The sequence below is a fragment of the Micrasema longulum genome, unplaced genomic scaffold (assembly GCF_059751315.1).
Source record: "Micrasema longulum isolate JH-2025_06_02 unplaced genomic scaffold, ASM5975131v1 h1tg000453l, whole genome shotgun sequence".
Taxonomy (NCBI): Eukaryota; Metazoa; Arthropoda; class Insecta; order Trichoptera; family Brachycentridae; genus Micrasema; species Micrasema longulum.
This window is the reverse complement of record NW_028277652.1, coordinates 1,472,174-1,499,931: the sequence shown is the minus strand read 5'-3', so window position 1 is coordinate 1,499,931 and position 27,758 is coordinate 1,472,174. Positions and strand designations below refer to the sequence as shown.

The 27,758-nt window shown below is 31.9% G+C and overlaps 1 protein-coding gene across 1 annotated transcript in view; it reads right to left on the bottom strand.

Moving 5' to 3' along the window:
• LOC148281485 (agrin-like) overlaps nt 1–27,758 on the bottom strand; it is an 808,766-nt gene that overhangs the window by 28,864 nt on the left and 752,144 nt on the right. The window contains exon 9 of the mRNA XM_088226633.1: nt 26,980–27,118. Within this exon, the coding sequence (XP_088082759.1) occupies nt 26,980–27,118 (139 nt within the window). The remainder of the gene's footprint in view (nt 1–26,979; nt 27,119–27,758) is intronic.

Sequence of the window (27,758 nt, the reverse complement as noted above, 5' to 3'; positions counted from 1 at the left end):
AAGACAGGGATGCATGAAATCATAAAGCTACATAATGCAATCCAAGTGTTAATTTTAATGATGACTTAAGTAATATTTGAATAGTCGATATTTTAAATTTGGTATTACAAATTGAACAATACCTAGAGAAAAAAGTATTTTTAACATACGATGCTTGACTTATTGGTTCATGAAACAGGTGGCATCGTCTACTATTCCTGGCTGGAGCATCATCATGGATGGCTATTAAACTAATTCATTCTGCGCAGTCAACTAATCCTGCCATAATTTTGTGTATCAGTAGTTGGTCCGCACACACTGCGGTATTGTAGAGAAGTGATTTTATGGTGGGTGGAGTACGACCAAATAATGGTTAATTTTCTTCACCAAATATTTGGCTATTTGATCAATTGTGGTGTAAAAATTCGTTTCCATATTAAAAAAAAATTTAAGTGCCTTGTATTCTCGCTTTGAAATAAATAACCCTTGAGCGTAAATAAACATTTTTTTACAATATATTATTTGAAAATGAAAATAGGAAATTTCATCAATAATTAATATAAAATTTGTTAGCAAACTACACCATAATTGATTCTAGATATTCATTTGCCTCTTTTCTGTAGATAATAAATATGAAATGCGTAATTTTGTTTTAATATTCATGTCCCGACATTGTACTGAAATTAGTGATAGCGGGACATAAAAATGAGTTAAAGTCGTAATAATCGGCGTGCGTGCATGAGAATGTATGAACATAGAAAATCAAGGTGTGTACGCAAAAGAAATAATGATTTGGCATTCTGTTCTCTCTGCTTTACCTTATAGGGAAAAGGTGCGATGTTGGCGTAAGTATAGCCTGTGAGCTCGCCAATATTTGACAGATGACAGTAAACATAACCATAGAAAAACATAGCAGTTGAGCTCTCAGAAGTAAAGCAACGTGAATGCAGCAATGCTTGAACTACATGTCAATAATATTCTAATAATAAAAAAAATTATTTGGCCATACGGAACTTTAAAGCACACCTTGGTTTGATTACTAATAGTATTTTATCGGTTAGGTAGGTGTATTTAAAAAAAAATGTTGAGTACCTGAAAAAAGCACAAATAATTATGTTTTTGTAAATGATGTCAGTAGCGACACTCAGAGAGTGGCTTTGTGACGTTTTGACATTTTTTATAAGAAATTCATGGCGTAGCCGAAATACTGTTATAAAAACGAGGATGTTTTTGTTGATTGACGTTAGGAGGCGCTACCCAGGGGCGACTTTGTGACGTGAGAAATTATTTAAAAAAAGAGATTCATGGCGTAGCCGAAATATTCTAATTAAAACGAGGATGTTTTTGTTGATTGACGTTAGCAGGCGCTACCCAGGGGCGACTTTGTGACGTGAGAAATTATTTAAAAAAGAGATTCATGGCGTAGCCGAAATATTGTAATTAAAACGAGGATGTTTTTGTTGATTGACGTTAGCAGGCGCTACCCAGGGGCGACTTCATGACGTGATGAAATTATTAATTTAAATATTTTTGTTCATTTTACATAGCGTAGCCGAGATAAGAAATTGCGTGGTGTTTCGAAATTTAACCGTGTAGGTAGCCGCCTAGTTACAATATTATTTTTGTATTTGTATAACTCCTGTATTATAATATTTATGTATTTATCGCTATAAGAATTAAACTAAAGATAGTTTTTACTTTTAATCGCTATCCGTTTTTTAAATTATGTTTGTAACACTCAATAATATTTATTTTTCAAGTATTCAATGTTATTTTTGCATTTTAATTAATATTGTTAATATAAAGCGTATTTTTATTTATTCGAATTTACTAGACTGTTTTTATTACAAAAAATGAAAATGCATATTTCTCTATGTATTTTTCTGTTATAAACAATCTATTAAAATAATACACATCAAATTTCCATTGTCTGTTGATTTGATTTGCAATCTTCTTTTTTTTTCGATGATTAAAACTCTAGGAAATTCAAAGACAATAAAATTTTTACTGTCATATATTGGCGAGCTCACACGCTATACATAGCCCGCGATGTTTGTTGCGCTGTTAAATCAGTTTAAATTTTAATTTACGAAATGATTATACAAGAAAATAATTAAATATAGGTCTCCACTAAATGAAATGCAACTAATCAGTGATACATACTGCACTGTATTGATACTTCAAATACGCGTATCTGGATGCTTTTTGAGAGATGGAAGGTTTAGATATAAAATAAGGTACTTTCCCACACCGTGAATCTTCCTATTGTTTTATCTTAGGTAAATAAGAAATGTTTTTTTTGTCAATAAACGAGCTACCTACTGAAAAAAAAAATCACTTTCACGTACCAAGATGTTTATTGAATTTAACTAGTTAATTTTACTACTTTCACTGCCCCTTTAACTGTGTGTTTGGAAAAAAAAGTAATTTAACAGGTAAAAACATTCTGAATAAAAAAAAGAAATTATACATAAATATCTTCTTTGGCATTTCGGTTCCGATCTCTTTCTCTTCAGTTTTCCTTTCAAGGGACGTCTGAAATGGAGCCATAGAGCCACTTTGATATTCACAACTCGAAACTTTAGATGGCGAAGTAGTCCCGGATAGTCCTGGCTCCTTAAAAGTTACTCTACCGCGCTATACTCTGTAGCGACGAATGTCGACTTACAGGACCCCTCGAATCTGAAAGTGAATGCACTTATCCTTATTGTGTGCAGCTAGAAAATGCAAACCACTTTAAAATTTACTGCATTAATGTGCTTTTCGAAGCGATTTGGCTTCGTTATGTCTTTATTTTGCAGACTAAGACTTGAATAGAAAAGCGATACGAACGCATTTTACGACGATAGACAATGTTTTATATTGCTCTTTACTTTTTATTTACATACCTACCCTTTTATATAAAAATAAGTTTTAATACTCGTATACTCGTGAATTGAATATCGCTCCACAGTATGGTCTCCTTATCACTCCAAATACATTTTAATAATTGAAAGGATTTTTTTTTTAAATATAATTAAACTATCGACAAAATGTGCATTTTAATAACCATGGAGAACCTGTATTAGATCACAAAATCCATACTTTGAAATCTAGAAGAACCATCACTGACACTCTTAACAAAACAGTCAGTAACAACTTTGCATCCCCCAATGTACAACTAGGCTGTGACAGTTGTTTCATGTTTGAATATCAAGCACAAAAAATAATAAGAATGTAAATAAGAATCTTTTCACCGAATCCTAAATTATATAACAATTTTTTTTGTGAAATCGATATATTTTTTCTCATTCTAAACAAATATCATATAAAGAAAATGCTAGAGCCTTAACACTTTGTATCCCGGAGCCGTGTAAACACGTTATTACATAACCACGCGTTGTGTCCCGGTCCCGTGTTTTCACGTGGTTTACCAGCTGTCCAAAAAAGTGCATTTTATTGACATTTAGTGACTTTTATTAGTACTTTTTCGCTGTTGGTAAACTACCTTGAGGTGATTTTCACAAAAATGGCACCAGATAAATTATCTAACCATAACAATAGGTACGTGAAAACACGGGCCTGGGACGCAGCGCGTGGTTATTATAATTACGTGTTTATACGGCTCCGGGATACAATGCACAAAAACGGAGTAAGACCCTGTATATGTGCAACCGTTGCAATGTGGCTCTCCATAAAGGCCAATGTTGGCAAAATTATCACACAAAAAATATTTATTGAATTGTTTCAAATATATATGAGAAGTTTCAATAGATTAGATTAGTTATTTTATTACTCTTGCAATTTATTATTTTTACTTAAAGTATGTCTTTTTTTAAACTTTGTATTTAGCAATACACAGAAAACTATAATTGGCCGGTAATTTTGGTTAATTTTTAAACGTTGTATTTTTGTTGTAATGGTTTTCTTGAAATAAATAAATAAAACTGCCGACCACAAAAAGCATCTCCATGAAATTTTCCTCCTGCCTTGCGAGGTGACCGAAATATCGGAGAACCCGTCTGAGACATACGGTCAAGAGTCTGTCCGTCAGTTGCTAAAAAATGGAGGCGTAGATGCGTCTTATGGTCCACGGTATTTTTAGCATACGATTCCAGCACCACATCTCAAACACATCTATAATGTTGCGTCCTTTTGCTCCTTTTGTCAATGTTTCAGCCCCATACAAAAAAAAAACATTGAAATCTTGACCAATCTCATCGTTGTGGCTTTCGATATCCTTCCTCCGTCCTTTAATATCTTTTCCAAACTTGCCATTGCACTTTTTGTTATTTCAGCTCATTTTTCGATTTCAGACTCGCAGCTGCTATTGTCTATTATCCAACAACTGAGGTAGATAAATTCACGGAAAATCTCAAGGTCGGTTTAAATTATTTGTCCTGGGCCCTGATTACAATGGGAGGTTAACGTTTATCTTTAATTTTATCTATAAAGTAAAATAAAGTTTTCTGCATGAGAAGCAGAATATGCATACATTTTTTACTTATAAACATGTTCAAATATAGGTTACCAACAAAGATACTGTAAATCTTCATGTAAATATACTCATTTTCGAACACAAATATCAGACAGTCGAAGATAACTCTGTTAACTTCCCATTGTAATCGAGGCCCTGGTGATTAAGTGATTATTTAAAAAATACAACAATTGAAAATTTAAATTACGGTTTGCGGAAATATCGAGTTATTTCTGTAATTATTATTTTCCTTGTTTTAATATTTTTACATCTCCAGTGTGAACATTTTTAGCGTCCTAAAATGTGTTCATATGTTAATATGTGAAGTAAGGTTATCAGGTAAAAAAAAAAAAACAACACTGATCATCTTAAAAACTGGGACATCGGATGGTTTAATCATTTAACGTAATGAGCTTTTCTTAATTTTTTAAAAGCTAGCTTTGTTATTGTAGATGGAATAATTGTTTAACAATAGTAACGGTAACAGTTAACGGTTTATTAATTTGGCACGCATTGGTTTGACTATTAAAATTTTCTTTACTGCTTTCTGCCATTTCCCTAGACCGCGAACATACGAAGGTAGAAATATACAAAACACACCCCTGCGGTCTGACCCGTCCTTATTTTCACCCCATGTCGAAAGTCAACCTTCTACCCTATTTAATTCATTAACACGACTGAGATTGGAATACCGCCAAGGTACGAAAGGACAACTTTTATTGAATCAAATAATTGCCCAGACGCACTGTGAACCGGCTCCTTATCATAATTAAAAAAATGAAATGATTTTTATTAAAAATACGATATTTTTTTTTTGTATAGCAGATAAATGAATTTTCACTAAAATGAAATAGTTTTTATTTATAATGGATATTAATAACTGAAAAATTATCAGAGCACTCCGCTTGTATTTTGTCGTTTGTATTGTAAGTAATATTATTGCATTTATAAAATTATGACAGACAGAAAATTTGACCAAAACAGGTTTTAAAATATGATATAACAAACGCCAGTTGATTTTATTTAATTAAAACTTTGAATAAGCTTTTATAAAACTAACTGAATATTCTTTTCTGTAGTGATTTTATTCATATAGTCGTTTGTGATTAAATTTAGTTTATCTGACCATGCCTCTTGACGAGTTATGTTTTTTTTCTAGGATAAGGTATTGCTCTTATAAAAATATCGACCTCGAGCATGTTTGGATGGATAGCGATAAAAATAAACCTGCAGAGCTTATTTACAACAAGATCTTTTATGAATTTAATCTAGCAGACTCTAATAAATATTACTAAGAAAATTTTATTTATTTATATATACGCCCAATGGGCATTTTTAAGGACATATTTAAACATTGAAAATTATTATAAAGGAAAGTAGAAAGACACAATGTTTTAAAGTAGACTTGGTGGGAGTGGAAGCGGGAGAGAGGTGTTTATAATTGAATTTGATTCAGTGATCGTTTGAAAGAACACAACTTGTTATCAAAGAAATCAAGACTGGTATGTTTGTTTGCAGACCTAAGAATTCTGGACATAGGGGATGAAAACCATAGTTAGTTCTATGGTTATATGAAAGAGTAAGTTTTGAAAGAGTAAGTTGGGATATTTAATTGTATTCAGCTCAATAGTTCAGGCGCATTAAAGAGTAAGTTGAGAATTTTAAATAGGACCATAATGTCGGATTTATTTCGAGGGTCTTAAAAAAAAGATATATTTAATTTAGTTTTTAACTCATTGTACGTATATTGGTCTCTGGATAAGCCCAACCACTAGCCTATTTTCCTCAAAAATCTATATTGAACTGATTCAATGTTTTTGATGTGAATATCATAATATGGAGACCAGATAACAGAGGAATACTCTAGGTGCGGGCGAACTATGGAACAGGAGAGAGTTTTAACGGTATTGATATTTTAAAGTCAGTTGTGCTTCTGTTTATAAATCCAAGGAGTTTTAAGGATTAATTGATAACATGTTCAATGTGAATTGTAAAAGAAAGTTTAGTGTCAAGCATAATATTTAAATCTTGTATACTAGACACAGATGATAATATTTCTTCGTTCAGTGAGTAGTCGTATATGTTTGGATTTTCCAGATGAAAAAATCTCATTACCTTGCACTTACTTAAATTGAGATGTAGATTAGTAGATGAGCACCATGTGCTAAAATATAGTCAATCAGATTGTAAAAGTGAACAATCAGCTTTTTACAATTTAGTTGTTTTTTTTTTGTTAACATAAGTAAAAAGTGGCAGAAATGTACGCGTACTCAAAAAAAGTTCATCTCGCGGAATATTGGATGGATACATCGAGATATCACTTTGTTATCACTGTTTCTACTGTGGAAGACGAGTCTTAACCTGAAACAAGTAATTTCGTACGCGAAAGGCCTGGAAAATCATGGCATTTTTTTCAGACAAAAAAAATCACGCGACGGACCTGATGGGAATGCAAGTTTTGTACGAATTGCAATTCTCCGCGATGTACCTGCCAAAAAAACGAAAAAGAATATCATCTTTCTATTAACCTATAGGTTTGACGGTACCTTAAAACTAGACGAAAGAAAATGAGAAAGAACGTATGATATGCTAATATACTAGCAAATCGTCGAGAACAAACTCAAATAGAAACCTGGGCCTTTAAATACCTTTGCCATGACGGTATTGTTGAAGATAAATTGTCTTGAGCAATTACGAAGATACACTACCGACCCCTCACATTTAAGTTTTGGGTAGGTACATCGATATGAAACATTAAAAATGTGTCATATGTCATCATTGAAAAGTTAATACAATAGTCATAACATTTTAACAATATTTTGAGTTTGTCCAAATTTTTGTAGACAAGGACTGGATTCAACTCCCCGGGGAGCTGTTCATATTAAAATATTACAATAGAGATGAAGAACGTTTTAGAGAAGGTAATATAAAAGTCTAGGCATCTACAGGGCTTATGACCTGTCATTGCCTGGTTTAAGTGGCCACTTTACACACTGTGTAACATTCACCATTCTGCCCATTGGAATAATTGAAGGAATGTAGATGTTCAAATATGGGCAGAATGGTGAATGTTACACAGTGTGTAAAGTGGCCACTTAAACCAGCCATTGACAGGTCATAAGCCCTGTAGTTGCCTAGACAACATTATTACCTTCTCTTTAATGTTCTTCATCTCTGTTGTAATATGTTAATAATATTTTAAAATAAAAATAAGAATCAAAGATTGATTTACGGGAAATAATCGCATCTCCAATTGAAATTATTGAATCAAATACCTAATAATAAAGTTCAGTGCTACGAGAAATTGGAAATGAAAAATGGTTTCTTACACGCAGTTTCAATTAGATCATATTAAGTGAGATCAAGTAATTTAATTATTCGTAACTTACCAGAAAGTACTGCACCAACTCAACTTATACGACTTACAGAAGATGAAAATGCCATTGAATCAATTCTCCTGGATTTAGATGCTTCGGTAACAAATAATATTAATAAAATATATCGGCTTGGGAAACCCAGGGATGGAGTACCCAGACCAATTAAAATAGAACTATCGAATCCTTCACTATCCAGGAGTATATTAAGCAAGCGCAGATTATTAAAAAATAATATAAGAATCTACTCAGACTTGAGCCCTCTTCAACAGAAAGAATTGCAAGAATTGCGAGAGGAATTGGAATTACGTAAGATAAACGGTGAAGAAAATATCACAATCAAATACATAAACTCGACTCCGAGAATAACTCAAACTCTACCAAAAAACTAAGAAGGGTACCACTACACTTTTATTATCAAAATATCCGGGGCGTTCGTACAAAATTAAATGATTTAAGACTAATTTTACCAACACTTCATTACGATATGTTTGTACTCACCGAAACATGGTTGGATCCAAGTATTAAATCTTCAGAACTAGGTTTCCCTAACCATAAAATTTATAGGTGTGATCGCTCACCTTCTACAAGTACTAAATCAAGAGGTGGGGGAGTATTGCTGGCGATTAATAAGAAATATTCATCAAAACACCTTAAAAATAATAATCTCATCTCGGAACAAATATTCGTTCAAGTGAGCACAGCTTTTGAAAAATTCATAATTGGATGTGTCTATTTTCCACCACTTACTGATTCAGAAAATTATCAGAGGCATTGTGAAGACATCGAGTTTTTGTGTTCAAAATACCCTAACAACAAACTAATTATATTTGGTGACTACAACCTTCCCAACTTGTCGTGGGGAAATAGTGAGAGTGGCTATATTCATAGTGAAAGTGAGAACGATCGGGCGCGACCAATACTGGACATGATTAACTTTTTAAATTTTTATCAACATAATTTTATTTATAACGTGAAAAATAAGTTGCTAGATTTAGTTTTGTCAAATTATGCTAACCTTAATGTTGAAAAGAGCGTTGATCCGATCTTGCCAATTGATGATTACCACCCTCCTCTTGAATTAACATTATATTTACACGAAACCTGTTCAAAACACACTGATATTTCTTTAAATTACAAAAAGGCTGATTTTGATTCAATTATTAATCAACTTTCTAAAACTGACTGGACTTTTTTAAATAATGATAATACAGAAATATCTATTTGCCATATGTATGACATAATTTTTAATTCTATAGATAAATTTGTCCCCAAGTATCAACTTAAAATAAACTATCCAAAGTGGTTTACCGCTGAACTTAAAATTTTACTAAATTCAAAAAAAGTACTACACAAAAAATTTAAGCAAAGTCGGAGTATTCATGATTATCAGGAATTTTCCAAAACAAGAAACGAATGTAAAACGCTTTCCAAGATATGCTTTAAATCGTATGTAAAAAGTATGGAAAATTCGGCGTTAAACTCAAACAATCTTTGGAACTACATAAAAAAATTAAACAATTCTCATTTCGAATATCCAAGTGCTATGCATCTAGATGGAAAATTAGTGAATGGCACTGAAAATATTGTAAACCTTTTTGCAAATTTCTTTAAGGAAGTGTATGATGAACCTATTCCAGATGATAAGATTCCAACCTTTACTTTTGATAAAACAATTACGCTTTCAAACTGTCAAATTAATATGTTGTCTTGTAAGAAGAGACTACTCTCTTTAGATGAAAATAAATCAGCAGGTCCTGATAATGTTCCGCCTATTTTTCTCAAAAAATGTGCCTCAGTTATAGCTGAACCTCTCACCACGTTTTTCAATAAACTATTGTCAATGGGATGTTTTCCCTCCAAATGGAAATCTAGCTATATAACTCCAATTTTTAAAAAGGGGGACGACTCAGATATTAAAAACTACCGTCCTATATGCATCCAATCAGTCATACCCAAACTTTTTGAGTCACTCATACTTGACCAAATTCAACATGATGTCTCAAATATAATAGACACTAAACAACACGGTTTTATAAAGGCGCGGTCAACTGCCACAAACCTAATGCTTTACCATAATTACATATCGGAAGCCTTTAATGATAAAAATCAAGTTGATAGTATATACACCGATTTTACTAAGGCGTTTGACAAAGTCTCTCACAAAATATTACTAAGTAAGCTGTATGGTTTGGGTTTTCGTGGAGCTATCCTTGATTGGTTTCGAGCCTATCTATCTGACAGGTATCTATATGTAAAAATCAGAAATGTAAAATCAGACTGTTTTTCTGCCTCTAGTGGTCTTCCACAAGGCAGTCACCTAGGGCCTGTTCTTTTTCTAATGTTCGTAAATGACATTACATCCTGTTTCCATGATGTCGAAGTTTTGCTTTTTGCGGACGATATTAAAATATTTAAAAAAATATCGGACATTAATCATTGTGAAACTCTGCAATCAAATATTAATAATTTGTATAATTGGTGTAAAAAAAATAATTTATTTCTTAATATTCAAAAATGCAAAATTATGACATTCTGCCGCAACAGGAATCCCATCGTTTTCACGTATAAAATAAATTCTTCACCTTTAGAAAAAGTTACAGAGATGACAGACTTAGGTATTCTTTTTGACGAAAAACTGAGTTTTATTAAACATATACAAAACATTACAAATAAGAGCATGAGAACCTTGGGATTTTTGCTGCGAACGATACGGGATTTTGAGTCTATAAACATAATGAAAACATTGTATATTGCCCTAGTGCGAAGTCAACTCGAGTATAACTCAGTTATATGGTCACCGCATTACAGGGTTCATGTTAAGGACATCGAAAGAGTTCAGCATAAATTTTTGCGTTTTATCAATTTTAAATTAAGTATACCGATTGAATACATAAATTACTCATACTTAAATGATTATTTAAACATCCAAACATTAGAAAACAGACGAAAATTAAATGACTTGCTTTTTTTGTTTAAAATAATAATGTCGATGTTCGATTGTTGTGAACTTATCAATTTGATTAATGTGCGAGTGCCTGGTCGAGTTACCCGATGTAATACTTTGTTCTACTGCGGTCCATCATCGACCAATTACAGCGCGAATTCGCCAGTAATGCGGATGCATGTACTCGCGAACCAATATGCTAACAACATCGATGTCTTTAGCGTGAGTCTTGTAAATTTTAAATATCAATGTATATGTTCCTTATCAAATAGAACTTAATATTCTGTTCATATTGTATTTTATAACATTATGTACCTAGCTGCTTTAAACCTTTAATTGTATTTCTTTAGCTTATTAAAAAAATAGAAATATATATATATTGCTTTAATTTTTTTAACACCAACTTAACTTTAAAACACAGTTCTATATTTTATTACAGTATATTGTTTTTTTTATTTTTTAAATTTATGTTGTTAATACACTCATCTTTTTATTTTTATACCAACTATACTTCTTAACACTGTTCCTTTATTTTGTTCCTTTATTTTATTTCTTTATATTGTGTTTTTTTTTTTTTTTTTTTTTTTTTTTTTTTTTTTTTTTTTTTTTTTTTTTTTTAAATCTATGCTGTTTATATACTCATCTTCTTTTTTTATACCAACTTTACTTCTTAACACCGTTCTATCTTTTGTTGCTTTATATTGTATTTTTTAAATTTAATGTTGTTTATATACTTATATTTTGTAAAATTTTCATGTATGTAAAAGCCTTATGGGCGTGAAAAAATAATAAAAAAAAAAATAAAAAAAAAAAAAAAAAAAAAAAAAAAAAAAAAAAAAAAAAAAAAGTGATTTCTCGAAAATATATGAAAATATAAAAATGAATCTCTTTGAAACTTCGTAGGTTTAGATGGACATGTTTTTGGAATAGCCAATCAATAATGACAATGTGTTGCGATAGATTTCCGGTTTTTTAATTCTCAATCATACCTCGATAAAGGAGCACGTGAAGCCTCGAAACTGGTCGGTAATTAAATAAAAAGTGAGTCTTTAAAAACTAAGTTATTCATTTAGTACATTCAATCATGTTATTTAACAGTGTTGATGTCCATTCAATAAACAATATGACCCGTCCCACGAACCCTTCATCTTATTATGCCCAGTCACATAAAAATAAATGATCATAATTTATTACAAAATAATGAGTATTACGCTTTTCAAAGGAGTCGAATTAATTAAAAATATTTTCAGAGCGGTGTGTAGGAAATCGATAACTCTGAAACATTCCACACCAAATCGAACATAGGTAAACACTTTATCTTAATACTATCCCTATTGCGTGGGTATTTAATGAAAGAGATCATATCGGTTTCGTAAAATTTTCCGAATTCGCTAATGGCTCTCAAGAATTCGATTCCACCCTGAACACCCTTGTTCCTCGCTTCTAATCCCCCATCACGGTATAATAAATGTATCGAGTTCTCGAGGATTAACGGACTAGCTTCAGTCGAGCCTTTGTCAGTGATTTAACCTGTCATTGAATGGCAGCCCGATCTAGTCTGACTAACTAAACCATCGATTATCTGTGAATCTGGGTATCTAACGAAGTTGTATAATATATGGAGCTTTGATATGCTGAAGGTAACCATTTAAATGCGATAATACAAATTAGTAAAATTAATATGAAAGAAAACTTAAATATGAAAATTCATTTGAGTATAATCAGTGTATGCATTGTACATAAATTGAGTAGATATATTGGATATATTGCACACACGCATAGATTGTTTCTCAATGCAGTTTCATCTTATCGTTCATTATATATTTTTGCTAACTTGATACCTATTATTTTTTTACTACTTAAGAAATTTATACAAAATCTACATCATTATTGTTATCAAAAACATTTTTCACTTTGTGGTATGACATTTTACACTTATGGGTTTATAAATTTGTAAAAACCACTTTTATTTAGAGTTATACTTACCGGTTTTGAGGTTACTACCTCATCGTCAGGAATTAAACTAACGTATAATCACTCGCGTTGCTATTTATATTGTAAAATATTGTATGAAAGAGACAGAAAAATGGAAGAAAGAGAAAGAAAGAAGATAAAACGAATCATAACGGGAATATTAAAAAAAAAACGAAAACCATGATTTTAATCAAGAAACGAGTGTAGAAATTTTGCATGTCAATAAACATGGTTTAGACAATTTAAAACGATTAGAAATAAGTAAAGCCATTTATCAAATACTTCAAATAATAAATAATCAATTAAATTAAAGTGGTTTATACAAATTTATAAGCATATAAGTGTAAAATCTAGATCGCTCATATTCAGCTGTTTTGCATCCATACAAATTCTGTGCTCTGAATTTCACAAGTTTCATGAATGAAATTTGACTCAGTTCTATGTTGGTAATTGAGCAAGGTTTTCATCCTTATCAAAGAACTGCATTATCAACTTAAAGAACTACAGCTATGTCCCCCGAAGTATCCCACAATGCTTAAAAAGGATTGTGTCATCCTCGCTATTTTTTTAGAACCTCTTTATTTACGGTAATTATCTTTCGTCTTTCTGGAGAGCGTGAATTCGATTCATGTATGTCTTGTCCTCCCAAAGACAGAATCCCGTAAGATAATATTGATTCTGCAAGACTTATGTAGACTAACTTAAGCAATATGTAGATTTGAATTACGTTTGTAAAATTGATTAACATTTTTTTATGCTTTGTATAAAAAAATTAATATGTGTAATATAGAATCAAAACTCGAGACGAGTGTTTTCGACTCGATAGCTAGGTAAATATTTAACACCCTTAAAATAATATAAAGTGAAGTTGGCTCTGTCTCGTGGGGTACCGATTAATGCATTTGCTAACCATGCCCGACCACCCCGAGGTCCTGAGTTCGGTTACAGACAATATCGACCTAATACGTGTATACATTGCAATATTTAATAGTCCTTGGACTGGCGCCTGAAGCGAAGGACTGATCACTAATCAACCATCTTTCGTGTAACAAAATAATGATCGAGATTTACTGTGTTTGATGTAAGATGCAGTGTTTTTTGCATCAATAGAAGCAAATTAGGGAAAGATAATGACGGTGACAATTATTCTCATCGCTGTATCGAGTATTCCGAATTTCTTTAGGTTTTTATTTGCTCCAATAAGTTTATGCTTTTGTTGAGAATAATGTTAATGTTAAAATTATTGTTTTTTTTTTTTTGCCTTTTTCCCTGTAAACCAGCGGTCGGTAACCAGTGGGCTACGAAGCTTCTTAATACTGCCCGCAAGGTTTTTGCTGCAACGCATTCGACGAACGATATCATACACAACGGAGTTACACGTGAGACGGAAGAAAACCAATGAAAGAAAACTTTATCACTATCCGGATTGCAAAAAAGCAGTAAAAGAAGCTGGGGTGCATTTCATTTAGCAAAATACTAAAATGAAAAATGCATTTTTAAAACTTCAAACTGAAATATAAAATCAGTTTTGTGATTCCAAAAATATCTAATGTAAAATGTGGATTTTGGAAAATCTCTTTGCAATGGATACCAATATTGTGTACTTAGTAGATTTTTATGGATATTTGCCTTCTGAAATCTACAGAGCTAAAAAGGTTTTATAGGTAAGTAATTTGCGTGTTTATTAGTAAACATATCTGTGAGAAAACTTTTCGATTCTAAATAACCGAAAAAAAACACTTTTCTCGGTTATCAAACACACAGCAGGCCCAATACTACGCGTCTTTACCTAAAAAAATGTAAGCTTAGACACAGTGTTTCAGGGTCAGACCGCAAGAGGGACATTCCTCATGGCAAACTTCAACAAAAATTCTTTTGATTTTTTCCACAAACTCTTTTTTTAATGTTTTTTTTAAATATTTTGAAAAAAGGGTATATCGTTGATTTCTCGGAGAAGCATCTCTTCCGCAAACCCCTACCCCTCCCCTACAAAAGAAGTAAGAAAAAAAACTTATTTGACCAACGAAACGACACGCGCTGGACGCGGACTAAAGCGGCTGTGTTAAGGTTTTGTGGAAGGGAAGTTTGTCTGAGAAATCAAAGATTTACTCCATTTTCAGATTGCATAAAAATTAACATAAAAAAAAGAGTTAATTGAAAATAGTTACTATGATTTTTTTTTAAAGTTTACCATAAGGAATGTTCCTATAAAGTTTTGTGGTCTGGCCCTACAACACCGAAGATAAAATAAATATGCAAGTTAAATGCAGTTGAAAAATCTCATTAATGTTATTAACTACGTTCGATGTCAATAAAATATCTGTACCTTAGAAGATAAAACACGGGAGTCCACTTTTTGCCGTTTTGAGGTTGAAAATGCAAAAAATATAAAAATAAGATATTTTATTCGTGAATAAAACACCAAAGTCGACTTTTGTCATAAGAAATAAAAATACGAAGTCCACTTTATATTAATGAAAAAAACATCACTAAGCCCAGATATGCTATTTTCATATGCACAATATTAAAAGAAATTTTTTTTTAAAGGAGTAACTCGCTAAACCTCTATTTTGAGGCTTGTCAGCAGGTGGGATAGAAGGGATATAGAAGGAGGTGATGAAAAATACACCACAACACCCAGACCAATTGAGAAAAAATCTTTCTTGGATTTTTTTCTTGTAACTGGCGGGAATCGAACCCGCGACGCCAGTTTCACAGATAGCCGTCTAACCAACTGCGCCACGGCGTCTGTCATGCCATTGACAGTTCTTTAAAGATTAAAATGATCTCATTTGGTTCATAAGTTATCATGTTTTGGAAATAGCTCAATCACAAAATCTTGTTTCCTGAACATTTCATTCAATGTGACTCCCGGGGTTTATCCTTAAAGATAAAGATATGCAATGAGTGTTGTATTTTTAAAACAAAATTATTCCTACAGAAATATTGTAGGTATACTGTTATAACATATGCCCCGAGTGCCGCCCGCACTAATCCCCACGTAAAATATTTAGCTCTCCGACAGCAAAAGGTTGCCGACCCGTGCTGTAAACAGAAGCGTTCCGTAGACCCTAAATACTAGATAGTCTTGTATACACAGCGCAATGCTTGCTTTGAAGGAATAAGAAATTTGAATGCGACATTAACAAATTGTCCGCATTTTTCTCCTTGTCAAATTACAGGCGAAAATTTTAAGCCGGCACATTTCAACACTTTTCAGTGCTAACCTAATATTTTTCGTGCGCCAAGTCGTGTTTGTAATAAATTTATATTTACTAAAATCTGCTTGCTTTTTTTGTGTTTATAGTTTTCTAAATTCCTATCATTTCATCGGATTGATATATCTGCGTCCGGGCGGATGAAGAACTCTGGACGACTGTTTTCGTCTCGATAGCTGCTCCTAGGTAAAAACCCCGAATAAAAAAACCAAGTGCAGATAAGTTTGCTGAGTTATGTAGTGGTTAGCGTATTCGCATACTATTCCTAGCATCCTGCGTTCGATTATTGAGCAAAGTGAACGTAAAACATTTATTTCAAGGGTTGCTTTAACTGCAGTATATCATTGTTCTGGACAGGCACCTGAAGCATAAGACTTATTACCTCTCCTTTATGTAACATACATACGATAGACTTACACTGTATTTGGCATACTAATGTAGTATCCTATGGACAATTGGGTGCAAAAGGGGGATGATTGGTGCAATTATTTTTAATTCTCAAAGACGAAGGTCCGATTTCTATCAAGAAGAAATACTGATTTAACCTTTTATAGGATCATGTTCTTTCAAAAGTTCTTCAAAATTTATTAATTTAATAACTTAATGAATTAATGAGATAAATTTATTTAATTTCTGTTTAAATAGATTCTTTTTTGAATGAATAGAAATAATATACTTTGATTATAATTTTCTCACTTTTAGCGACAAAAAAATTGTACTCTAATGTTAGCACTAATTTTTCAACTTTTTAATATCTATCGTATTCTTCCAGTAGACTTTATTTCAATTTAAAATAAAATGTTGCCATGCCTTGGTGGGTTATTTTTTGTGTTAATATAATAGTTTTTTTTGTATTAGTAACATACACGTGCTCCACATTTTGCGCTTTGTTAAAATAAGTAAAACAATAGCTTCAACATATTTCATACTTTCATAACACTATACTTTTAGGCATTTAAAAATAATGTGACATAAATATCTCTTCAATTTTCATCCGTTTTTTTCATTTTATTATTAAAATTTTGAAAAACTTGAAAATTCGTGTTATATTATTTGCAAAAAGCAATAAAAACAACCAGTATCTTTGTATTCAAAAGAAGTTCAGTTATAAAGGGTTAATGGGAGATTTTAAACTGTAATTTCATTATTATTCCCGTACTCGAAACATAAGAAAGATCAATTTACATTAATCAAACAGATGATCGAGATACTCTGCATCAAGTTTGAAAATACGATACCATGACTTTATTACCCATCGGGTGTAAAAGTAAATAATACGAACATGTTTTGCATTTGGAAGGCTTTTAAAATAATAAAATTATCTTTCAATATCCCATTATTCGATGTTCCATTGTAATGGTTACCCTAAACCTAACAAATACATACATCTCCTTTCGTTCCTTCCTCTTTTCAACTATTGCTTACACGAATATAAAAAAAATAAAAAAATATCAGTGTATGTCAGTGTTAGTCATTAAAGCAGGTGTCCTATCAGCACGTTGGTTTTGTATTTTTGTGCAACTACTATGGTTAAGGCGTATAGTGCGTTTGCATCTTAATGTAATTAGTGTCCTGACGAAGAGACGGGTGCGTCTCGAAACCGGTTGACATCGAAAAGTCGATACGAGGTTATATACAATTATTAGCTAACATTTAATCTAATTTTTGTTAGCAATTTTAATGCTCCAAATATAATTAATCATTTTCACGTTTGACCAGAGCATATACTCGTAGCACGTCAAAAAATTATGTTATTTTAGAAATTCTATTTTTTAATGGATTTTGCTCTGATGATGTAGCGGTTTATGTATTATATTATTATGGGCCATACTTATAAATTTGGTATTAAGTTACGCCTAGGCAAGGATGGGAATACCATCCTTATTCTACCATTATGCCTATGGGTAACTTTATACCGGGTTTATAAGCAAGGCCCATAATGTATATATATACGAAGAGTTTTTTAGATGATTTTTTATGGCAATATGTCGTCCGGTATTTGCCACTCTATGTAATAATTTAAGGAATATATTCCTAGCAATAATTTAGAGAATTAGGGGCAACGTATGTGCGCAACCGGGACGTCTGATTTATAGCTCAAGGGGCTTAAATGTCCCCAATGTAGGTGCTACTCGGTAGCTCTACTTCCTGTACTAGCCACGTAATGGAAATTAATTCTTGAACGGTCCCATTTGTCCTGATAGGATTAAGATATGACAAGAAATGTCCGTGATCATTTTATTGAGAAATCAAGACGGCGTCTAACGAATCACTAAAAATAAAATGACTATGCGACTTTCACTTCAGACTAATAAAATGATAAACGATTGGAAATTTCAGAGCTATATGCTCATATTTTGTTGCTTGGAGTGGGTTGTTTTTTCCATATTTTTCCATATCCTTATAGATATTATAAGGATGTGTTATGATGATAACTTGAACCGACTTATCATCAAACACGATACTATTTACGAAAACGCAAATACGTTTTATAACGACAACTTATTCCATTGACATCGCAATAATATAAGTTATTTTTGAGTTTTAGAAACTGAACTGTATTCGATGAGCTATTATTGTACTATTGAAATCTATAAATGACGTAATCAAAGTATAAGCTTATAAAATCACAATCACAAAACAGACAACCACATAATTTTTCGTTTATCAAAAATACATTTAAAGAAATTTAAAGAATCATGCTTCATATCTTGCTTTAGTGAAGACCGAATAAATTAATTCGGAGATAAACAAGAGAGTGAACTGATTGTTCCATGCATTTTGAAGTAGATATTCAATAATAAGCCAAATTATGTTCAAGTGCAAATTAGGCGATTGGTTATAATGAGGTAAGATGTATTGTAAGAGTCAAATAGATAGATAAACTTCTGAAAAGTAGAGCAGAGTGGAATAAAATGGAAGGTAAAACCTAGGTTCTGCTATCAACAGATGTAGAGAAAATGTTAATTATATGAGACAAGTAATATAGTTAGATCTAAAAAAGCCATTTCACAAGTGTATTCACTCAGAGTTAGCTCAAGTTATGCAAAAAAATAAGGAATGATTCGTATAAACCCCACTTTGAAAGATCTTTATCTTTAAAAAAGTAACCCAATACGAACATCACTTGTTTCAAATTCACTTTAGTGTAAAAAAACAATGTTTTTTTCACTCTCTTAGATTTATTTTTAAAAAAAACATGAGACAGGTAAATAATTAAAAGTAAATTGTTCCTTGGTTCCGAGTGAAGGAAAATCAGTAAGAATGGAATATCCACCCCGTACTAAATTCACACTCACAAGAAGAAGAAAACTTGTGTTGTGAATAATAGTCAACTTATTGCAAAGATTCATATACCATTAACTGTGTTGTCCTGATGTTTATTAAAATTTATGTTTACGTAATAATTTATGATTTTTAATAAAATTCATCCTTCCACTTTCCATAATGTCAAATCCCAAATCAGCACAGGTCTCTTGGCCTCATAGAGTTAGGGATACGTTATTATTTTATTTTGTATCATGTATCCTTGTATGAACAAATAAATAAACAAACATTTTGAATGGGATCAATTTATGATTCATTTAAGAACGCCACATTTTCTATAAAACGACGTTAAAATTTGCTGCCCTGAAAAGTGTATATGAAAGTCTTAATTTTCTTTATTTGGTCAAGGGTTAGTAATTTACTGCTGGGCTTCCGAAAGTCTTGGTCATTTTTGCCGTTTCGGCGATTTCATTTCCTACAATTCCCTAGTGAAAAGGAATTCACAAGATAATCACTTCTTTTCCCCAATATTATGAAGTCAAGCAGGTTTTATGTAGAGAAAGAAAATACAAAAAATTAAGAAGGGATTCCCTCGTTCAAATAAGAAAATAACGTCAGAAAGATATTTAATATTACAATTTACCATGAGTAGTAATTTATATGATATTCAGATAGAATTTTCAATCGGTTTCATTTTATCAAAGTAAAACAATAACGATACAATTAATTTTATCAAAGTAAGTTTTTAATATTTTTTTATTGAGCTTAGTGCATGTTAAGACATGGCGGTGTGCGCATCTTTATAAATCTGCATGTGATTTATGTATTTTTAGAATTACTATATATATATATATATATATATATATATATATATACTACGGTGATGGTGAAGGTGGAGGTGTATTTAAGTATTTGCATGTTGCCGTAGTGAGTGTCCTGACAAATAGATGGGTTCGTCTTGAAACCGGTAGACTAAAAAAGTTGGTAAGTTGTTTTACACTAATATTTACTAATATTAGTTAACACAATAGTTTTTACGTTGTTTTATAAAAATAGAGTTGTCGAGACAAGCAAGTCCTTATTTGTTAAATTAGATGCCAACATCAGCATAACAAGAATGCGTTATTTGGGATAGGCTGCTAACAGCCTGTGAAAAACGTGTATCTAAATACACGTTTTTCCGGGAACATATTGTATGAACTACGGTAAAATTTTCTAATCATGTTCTTATTAGAGCAATTCTACATGTAATTAAATGAGCGCTCGTGAAATTTTATGAGAATTTCGAAATTACAAAAATAGTAACTCAAGTCAAAGCACGAATATTTGAAGTAAAAGCTACATTAAATTTATGATTATTTTAAGCTAAAACACTAACTAAGGTAAACTTTGTAATTTTTCGACTGGCTGAAGCGATCACACCAAGAAAATTGTTCAAATATAAAAAAAAGTTATCTTAATTATTAAAAGTTTGGGGATAATAACGCAGATTGACGGGGTAATGAAGGTTTTTTCCGATTAGAGGAAGCTTGGCATGTAAACGAAAAGCATTTCTTATACTAGAACAAGAACGTACAGCAAATCCGAATTATTTTTAATACTGCCAGAACGTATGACTTTAAATATTAAAAAAAATATAAATAATTTTACTATTCTCATTTAAAATATCAGCATTTGTTTCTATTTACACTTGTGCAGGTACGTTTTTACTTATGCCGTATAATAAAAAAACATTTTTAAAATGGTAATCATAGAATCTAGAATAGTCCAGAAACCACATACGCACATCAAACAGTAGGCGACTCAACTACTCATAAATGAGTAGGGTTACGTTTTGACCTATTAGTTTCTTTGTAGACTTCGCTCAGTACGCAACTCCTGATTCGAATTTAACCCTGCCGTGTTGTGTCCCTTTAAAGTGCAGAAATACTGCTAGGATCTTAAAGAAATAGGATGCAATTACATTTCATGTGTAATTATCAAATGAATGTGTTTGTAACAAATGCGTTACTTAAAAATTGAATTATTTTTTCATCCGTCAGATTGTCGAAGAAATAAAATGGAAATTTCGTTAGTGTTGCCAGAGTAGTAAAAATTTTTACCCTACTTTGCTCATATAATAAGAGAAATAATGAAAATTGAACCTCGGATTAAACAACGCCGTAGTAGACATTTGGCCGATATTATCTTTAAAAAATCAAATATTATTTAAAATAATACAAAAATATCCGTTTTATGTAAAATATATTTTTTTTATATTTTCAGTTCAAAGTTCATTAATTCAATTACTAATCATTAAATGATCCTTTACTTATCTACTCTGTTGTGTCAATCAATGTTTCCGAGTGCACAGTAAAATTTTAGAAAAATTAACAAATTGTTTTTTTTTTACCTAACATTTATGTTATGTTAACATATTACAACAGAGATCAAGAACATTTAATAGAAGGTAATATAGAAATCTAGGCATCTACAGGGCTTATGACCTGTCAATGGCTGGTTTAAGTGGCCACTTTACACACTGTGTAACATTCACCATTCTGCCTATATTTGAACATCTATATTCCTTCAATTCTTCCATCTGTTGATGTTTGCGAAGTTAAAGAACTGAAACCTTCTCTATTTAAAGATAGAGTGGTTTGACGATCTATCCTTTCTGCCTACCCCTGGAAACGGGATAATAGCTTGTCTTGGTTTTGCTTTATTCGAGTGAAAATATTTCATAGTGAGTAAAAAAAAATTGTGTAGTTTTAGCTAAAAAATTTAGCAATATGGACGTTTAAACACGGTGTAAACCTAAATTTGTTGCAACAGAGAGGAAAAACATTTTTGAGAAAGGAATATGGAAGTCTAGGCATTTATAGGGCTTATCACCTGTCATGGGCTTGTGCGCTTTACACACTGTGTAACATTTACCATTCTGCCCATGTTTAAACATCCACAGTTTCTTAACTCTTTCATGTGTCGACTTTTGAAGCTGAAACCTTTATCATGTGGGTGAGTCGGCCTCGTGGTGTAATGGTCAGCGCGTTAGCCTGCCATGCAAGAGGTTTCGGGTTCGATTTACGACATGGTTGATATGAAATATTTATTTAAAAGGGTGGTTTCACACTAGAATATTTCATAGTCCCTAGACTGGTACCTGAAGCGTAAGACTGATCATCTTACCTTTATGTGACAAAAATTATTAGATACGCTGCGATTAGTGTACTAATGCAGTGCCCTATGCACCATTCGGTGCAGAAAAGGAATGATAAAGATGTGGAAACAATTCTAACAAACCAATCCATGTTTATTTTTAGTACATTGTGACGGTTGTATAACCAACTTAGCACTTAAATCGGTTAACACGATGCTATTCTAAAATTAAACTATAAAATTGAACTTGTTTATTCTAAAAGTATGACATAAAAATGCTTTTCAGTCTATTTCAAAGCATTACATTCAAATTACTGTCTTGGTAAAAGGTAAATACTTTATTTATGTTCCTAGTATCAAGTGACTGGTTCCCTAATCGAAAACCTCACCGCACGCCCCAGATGTGTAGGTGAATCAACAATACTTTGAGTTTGTCCAAATTTTTGTAGACGAGGAATGGATTGAACTCTCTAGGGAGCTGAACATATTACAACAGGGATGAAGAACCTTTCACCTTCATGTAACTAAAATGATCAAGATACGCTGCGATTGGTGTACCAATGCAGTGCCCTATGCACCATTGGGTGCGGAAAGGGAATGATGATGATGATGATGATGATGATGATAAGATTCATCCGGCTGAACCAAATCACCTACTGGGCAACGCCTGAAAACATTTATCCAATTTTCATACTTCTTCTTTTTCCAGTTAGTAGAATCAACAATGTTCTGAGTATTTCTAAATGTTTGCAGACAGGCTAGATTTTCTCTCTAGGGAGTTATTTTGATCTAAATTTGTTGTAACAGATAGGGAAAACGTTCTTAACAGTGTAAACCAGCCAGCGACAGGTCATAAATCCTGTAAATACCTACACTTCCATATTACAATATCGAAAATGTGACCTATCTCTTTTGTTGAATTTATCAGTTATTAGCGGACTTCCCCGAGTTTCCCGTTTCCATTTACGAATTCCCACTCGTAATAACGGAAGCTTCAGCACGCCTATATTAATGTGCAGATCGAGTCGATAGTACAATAAACGTTTCCTTTTGTACAATAATGAGCATCACGGCAGTTGGAATAGTTCCTAACCTGGCCTGGAACAAAACCGAAACAGAAATCCAATATTCATTGTTACCGTTTTCCTTTGCGCCGTTAATATTTAAGCCTCTTCACTCCTTCACGTTTGGAAGAAACTACCCCCGGGAAATATCCATACCAAACTAATATCCAATATAAATAAATATACCAACCTCCGGTGTGTTTTATGTATGTATACGTTATTTCCACGGTGCTTTATAGCACACTTTTTTATTTATTTATTTATTTTATTTTATTCAGAAAACATACAGTCATACATAACAAGTATTAAAAACAACAATTTTTTAACATAAAAAGACCAATTAAGTTTTCATAAATTATGCAAAAGATATTAACATTAAATGTGACAAAAAATAAATAAATAAGAATTTCAAGTGAGAAAATAATAATTGTTGACGTTTGCGTTTTCTATGGAGGTAATAAATAAAAATACCGAATGTACACTCCGAGCCATCCACGCACACACATGAACGCACATATAAAACATACACAAACATTTACATTATATGCGGCACATATGCATAGCATAAACCAATTAAATTAAAAATACCAATTAAGTGTTCGTAAATTATGCAAAAGATATTAACATTAAATGTGACAAAAAATAAATAAATAAGAATTTCAAGTGAGAAAAGAATAATTGTTGACATTGCGTTTTCCATGGAGGTTATAAATTAAAATAAATAAAAGTACCGAATGTACACTCCGAGCCATCCACGCACACACATGAACGCACATATAAAACATGCACAAACATATACATTACATGCGGCACATATACATAGCATAAACCAATTAAATTAAAAAGACCAAATAAGTGTTCGTAAATTATGCAAACGAAATTAACATTAAATGTGACAAAAAATAAATAAATAAGAATTTCAAGTGAGAAAAGAATAATTGTTGACATTGCGTTTTCCATGGAGGTTATAAATTAAAATAAATAAAAGTACCGAATGTACACTCCGAGCCATCCATGCACACACATGAACGCACATATAAAACATGCACAAACATATACATTACATGCGGCACATATACATAGCATAAACCACTCAAGATTATATGTCTTCCTGCAAAAAGCACCACTTGCTTATTTTAGAAGATCGCCGTCTACTATTAGACATGGGGGGGTGCTCCATGACATACTTAATGGACGCCTTAATAGTCCAACTCTTTTGTCGGAGTTATCATTGAATATCCCCGGCTACCGCACCCGTCACACGTTGAGCTCTCTATTTCATGTGCCAGCAGTTCGTACGAACTATGCCCTGAACTCTCTACTTATACGTTTTGCTCGTGAATATAATTTGAACTTTCCCCGTATTGATCCATTTGATAGCATTAATAACATTAAGTACAAAAATATTTTTTTTTAAAACCTCTTAAATTGCGATTATTAACTATGTATATTTACGAGATTCATACATGTATGTGTATTTGTGTATGCATACATCTTAATGTTTGTATACTCGTATTAATGTATGTGTGTTTATAAATAAACATATATACATGGATGCGTGTGTGTATGTATATGTACATATATATGTATGTATGAATATTATATGTGAATATTTATAAATGTTTAATTTTTTTTTTCAATGTTTTATTAAATTTACCTACTCCTTCTTCATCCGTTTTCTCTCTCTTTTACTCTTTGTGAAATATTCACAATTCTTTTTTTTTCATAATCATTTCTTCTACTGCACCCAGTGGTAGATAAAGCACTGCATTAATACTGCAATTGCCGTGTATTTCGATGATTTTACTTACACAGAACAATGTTATATTTAAGTGTAGAATGACCTTTATTTATTTATTATATATACGGCCTAACTACAACAGTTTCTTTTACATATATAGATACATATGTACAAAAAACTGAACAAAAAGAACATAAAACTATGTAGCAAAGACGGACAAGGGCAGTAAAATAATGGTTTACAATATATTTGTAAACACGATAAACACATACGACTTATAGCTAAACTATGACGATCCATCTTCATTCCACACTGTTTTAGTGGCGAAGAGATCTACGAAAAGCCAGAAGATCTGTTCCAAAGAATTCCAAGTTTTGTGACGAATTGACTTACCAATTAATGAATTATTAACTGACTATTTAAAACAAATATTGAAAGTATATTCTGCCAGAAATCAAACCATGGACCTCAAGAATGGAAATCGATCGCGCCAACCACTATACAATTACACAACGAGGCGGACTTGTCTCCACTCTTGATTTACTCAAGATTTTAACTATGTACATTAATTTTAAATTGTTAAATAAATTGAATGGAATGAAAATACTCGTTCAGGGTTGTGGTTCTATTTTACATACAGAACTGTATTTTTCTTTCTCCCGGGTGAGGACAGAACTACTGCTTATGTTTATACATGTATGTGTCTTTAATTCTTCCACCCGTTTTGTAACGGGATTATCTTTGAGTGCACATTTGTTGAATGCACACGTAAGGGTAGATAGAGCACGCAAAGGAGGAAAGAGGGATTATACAACAGGAAACGCAGTTTTTCTTACCATTTGTATAATTGAAATATATGGCCATGATAAAAAAATTCGTTTCATTGAAACGCTAAGATTGTAGTTAAAAAGCTTACAACACAATGATTGAACCACACATTAACTGATAAACTAACAGTATTTAAAAATGGAATTACGATTTGGTTGACAGACATTAAAAGTAAGAGATCAGAAAATTTGTTAAGGATAGTACTTGAAATTTTATGCATAACATAAATGAACTATTAAACTAAATGAACTATTAAATCATAGTTTATCATAGGGTGCTCAGACATTAGTTTTAATTAAGATTAAAATAAAAGTAAATGAGTACAGTCCTAATTTTGTTCACTTATAAAATGATGATCATATGTTTGATTTTTGCCATTTTCTATTTTTTTTTTATACATATTATACATAAACTAAGTATGTCGCAACCAAAGTGCAAATTTCTAATTTCTGATATTTGTCACAATTTTCAAAATATTAACATTTTGAAAAGAGCAGTTTTTTTTAAATAAAATATTAAGGGATACATTTAAAAAAAAAAAAAAACTCAGTTTTTCAAGCAAAGTAAAATTTTTAAACGCCCATATCTCTAAACTACAATATTTGCATATGCTTTGGTTTTACACTCAGGGTGCGGTATTGTGGCGATATTATGTATTTTCACGCGTTAAAATAATATAATGTAATTCAGAATTGTGTTTTATAAGTTTATGATTCATAAAATGAATTGTAGTGCTTTCACACTTATAGATTACGCAGACAGGGTATTGTCTAAGCTTAACCGAGTTGTATAAACACGCGCTGAGCCAACGTGTTTCATGCAAGACATCGTACCTTCATATTATACAGCATTGTCATATACATACCTAGGTATTAAAAAAATAAATTATTTTGTAATTTTCAAATTCTGAATAAAAGTAAATCTGTGGTTTTGTGAAGAGGTGAAAAGGCCATAAAAAACGAAGAAGAAGAATTAAAATAAAATTTTACTCACAACAGTCGCCGTTGTAAGCCACAGAAATGTTCAGTTGCGCTTGGCACGCCGCGCTGCGCAGGTGACACTCTGTCGCGTATGTGCGTCCGTCCGTCCCACAGAGCTGACCGGACTCCAGTATGTCGCCAGGTTCGGACACCTGAAATAAAGGTCAATGCGTAAATATACACCACATCAGGTAGCATCACCTTACAGGAAATGTTCGTGAAATCAAATGGTCAAATGAGACAAATCTCGGAAAATATCTATTTCCAACTAATATCCTATATAAATAAATACATCAACACCTACATATTTATATAGGAGTGTATTTTGTCCATACATTTGCTTTATATGGAAAAAAAGAACCAATTTAAAATAAAATGGGTATCGTTTCTAGCATTTTAAAAATAAGCTAGCTAAAAGCAATAAAATTGAGAATTTGAAATGGAAAAATAAATCTATCACTCTTAACATACGCGAAAAAACAATAACAAATACAAAAAAATTACCAAAAGTACACCACTTGCTCCTACAGCGATAGGTTATTTCTATATTTTATTTATAGTAAATTTTGTGCACACAGCTTTATGCTGACATAATATACACATATAAAAAAATATTACAAAAACAAAAACACAGCACCAATAACGCAAACAACAAAATACATTTTTCAACAATGAAAATTGACGTAGTGAGATTATTTTACTATTACTAATACTAATGGTAGTATTTATGTTTGTGTTGTTATTGATTTGTATGTTTGGAGTATAGTGCGTGGTGTGTGGAGTGTGGTAGGT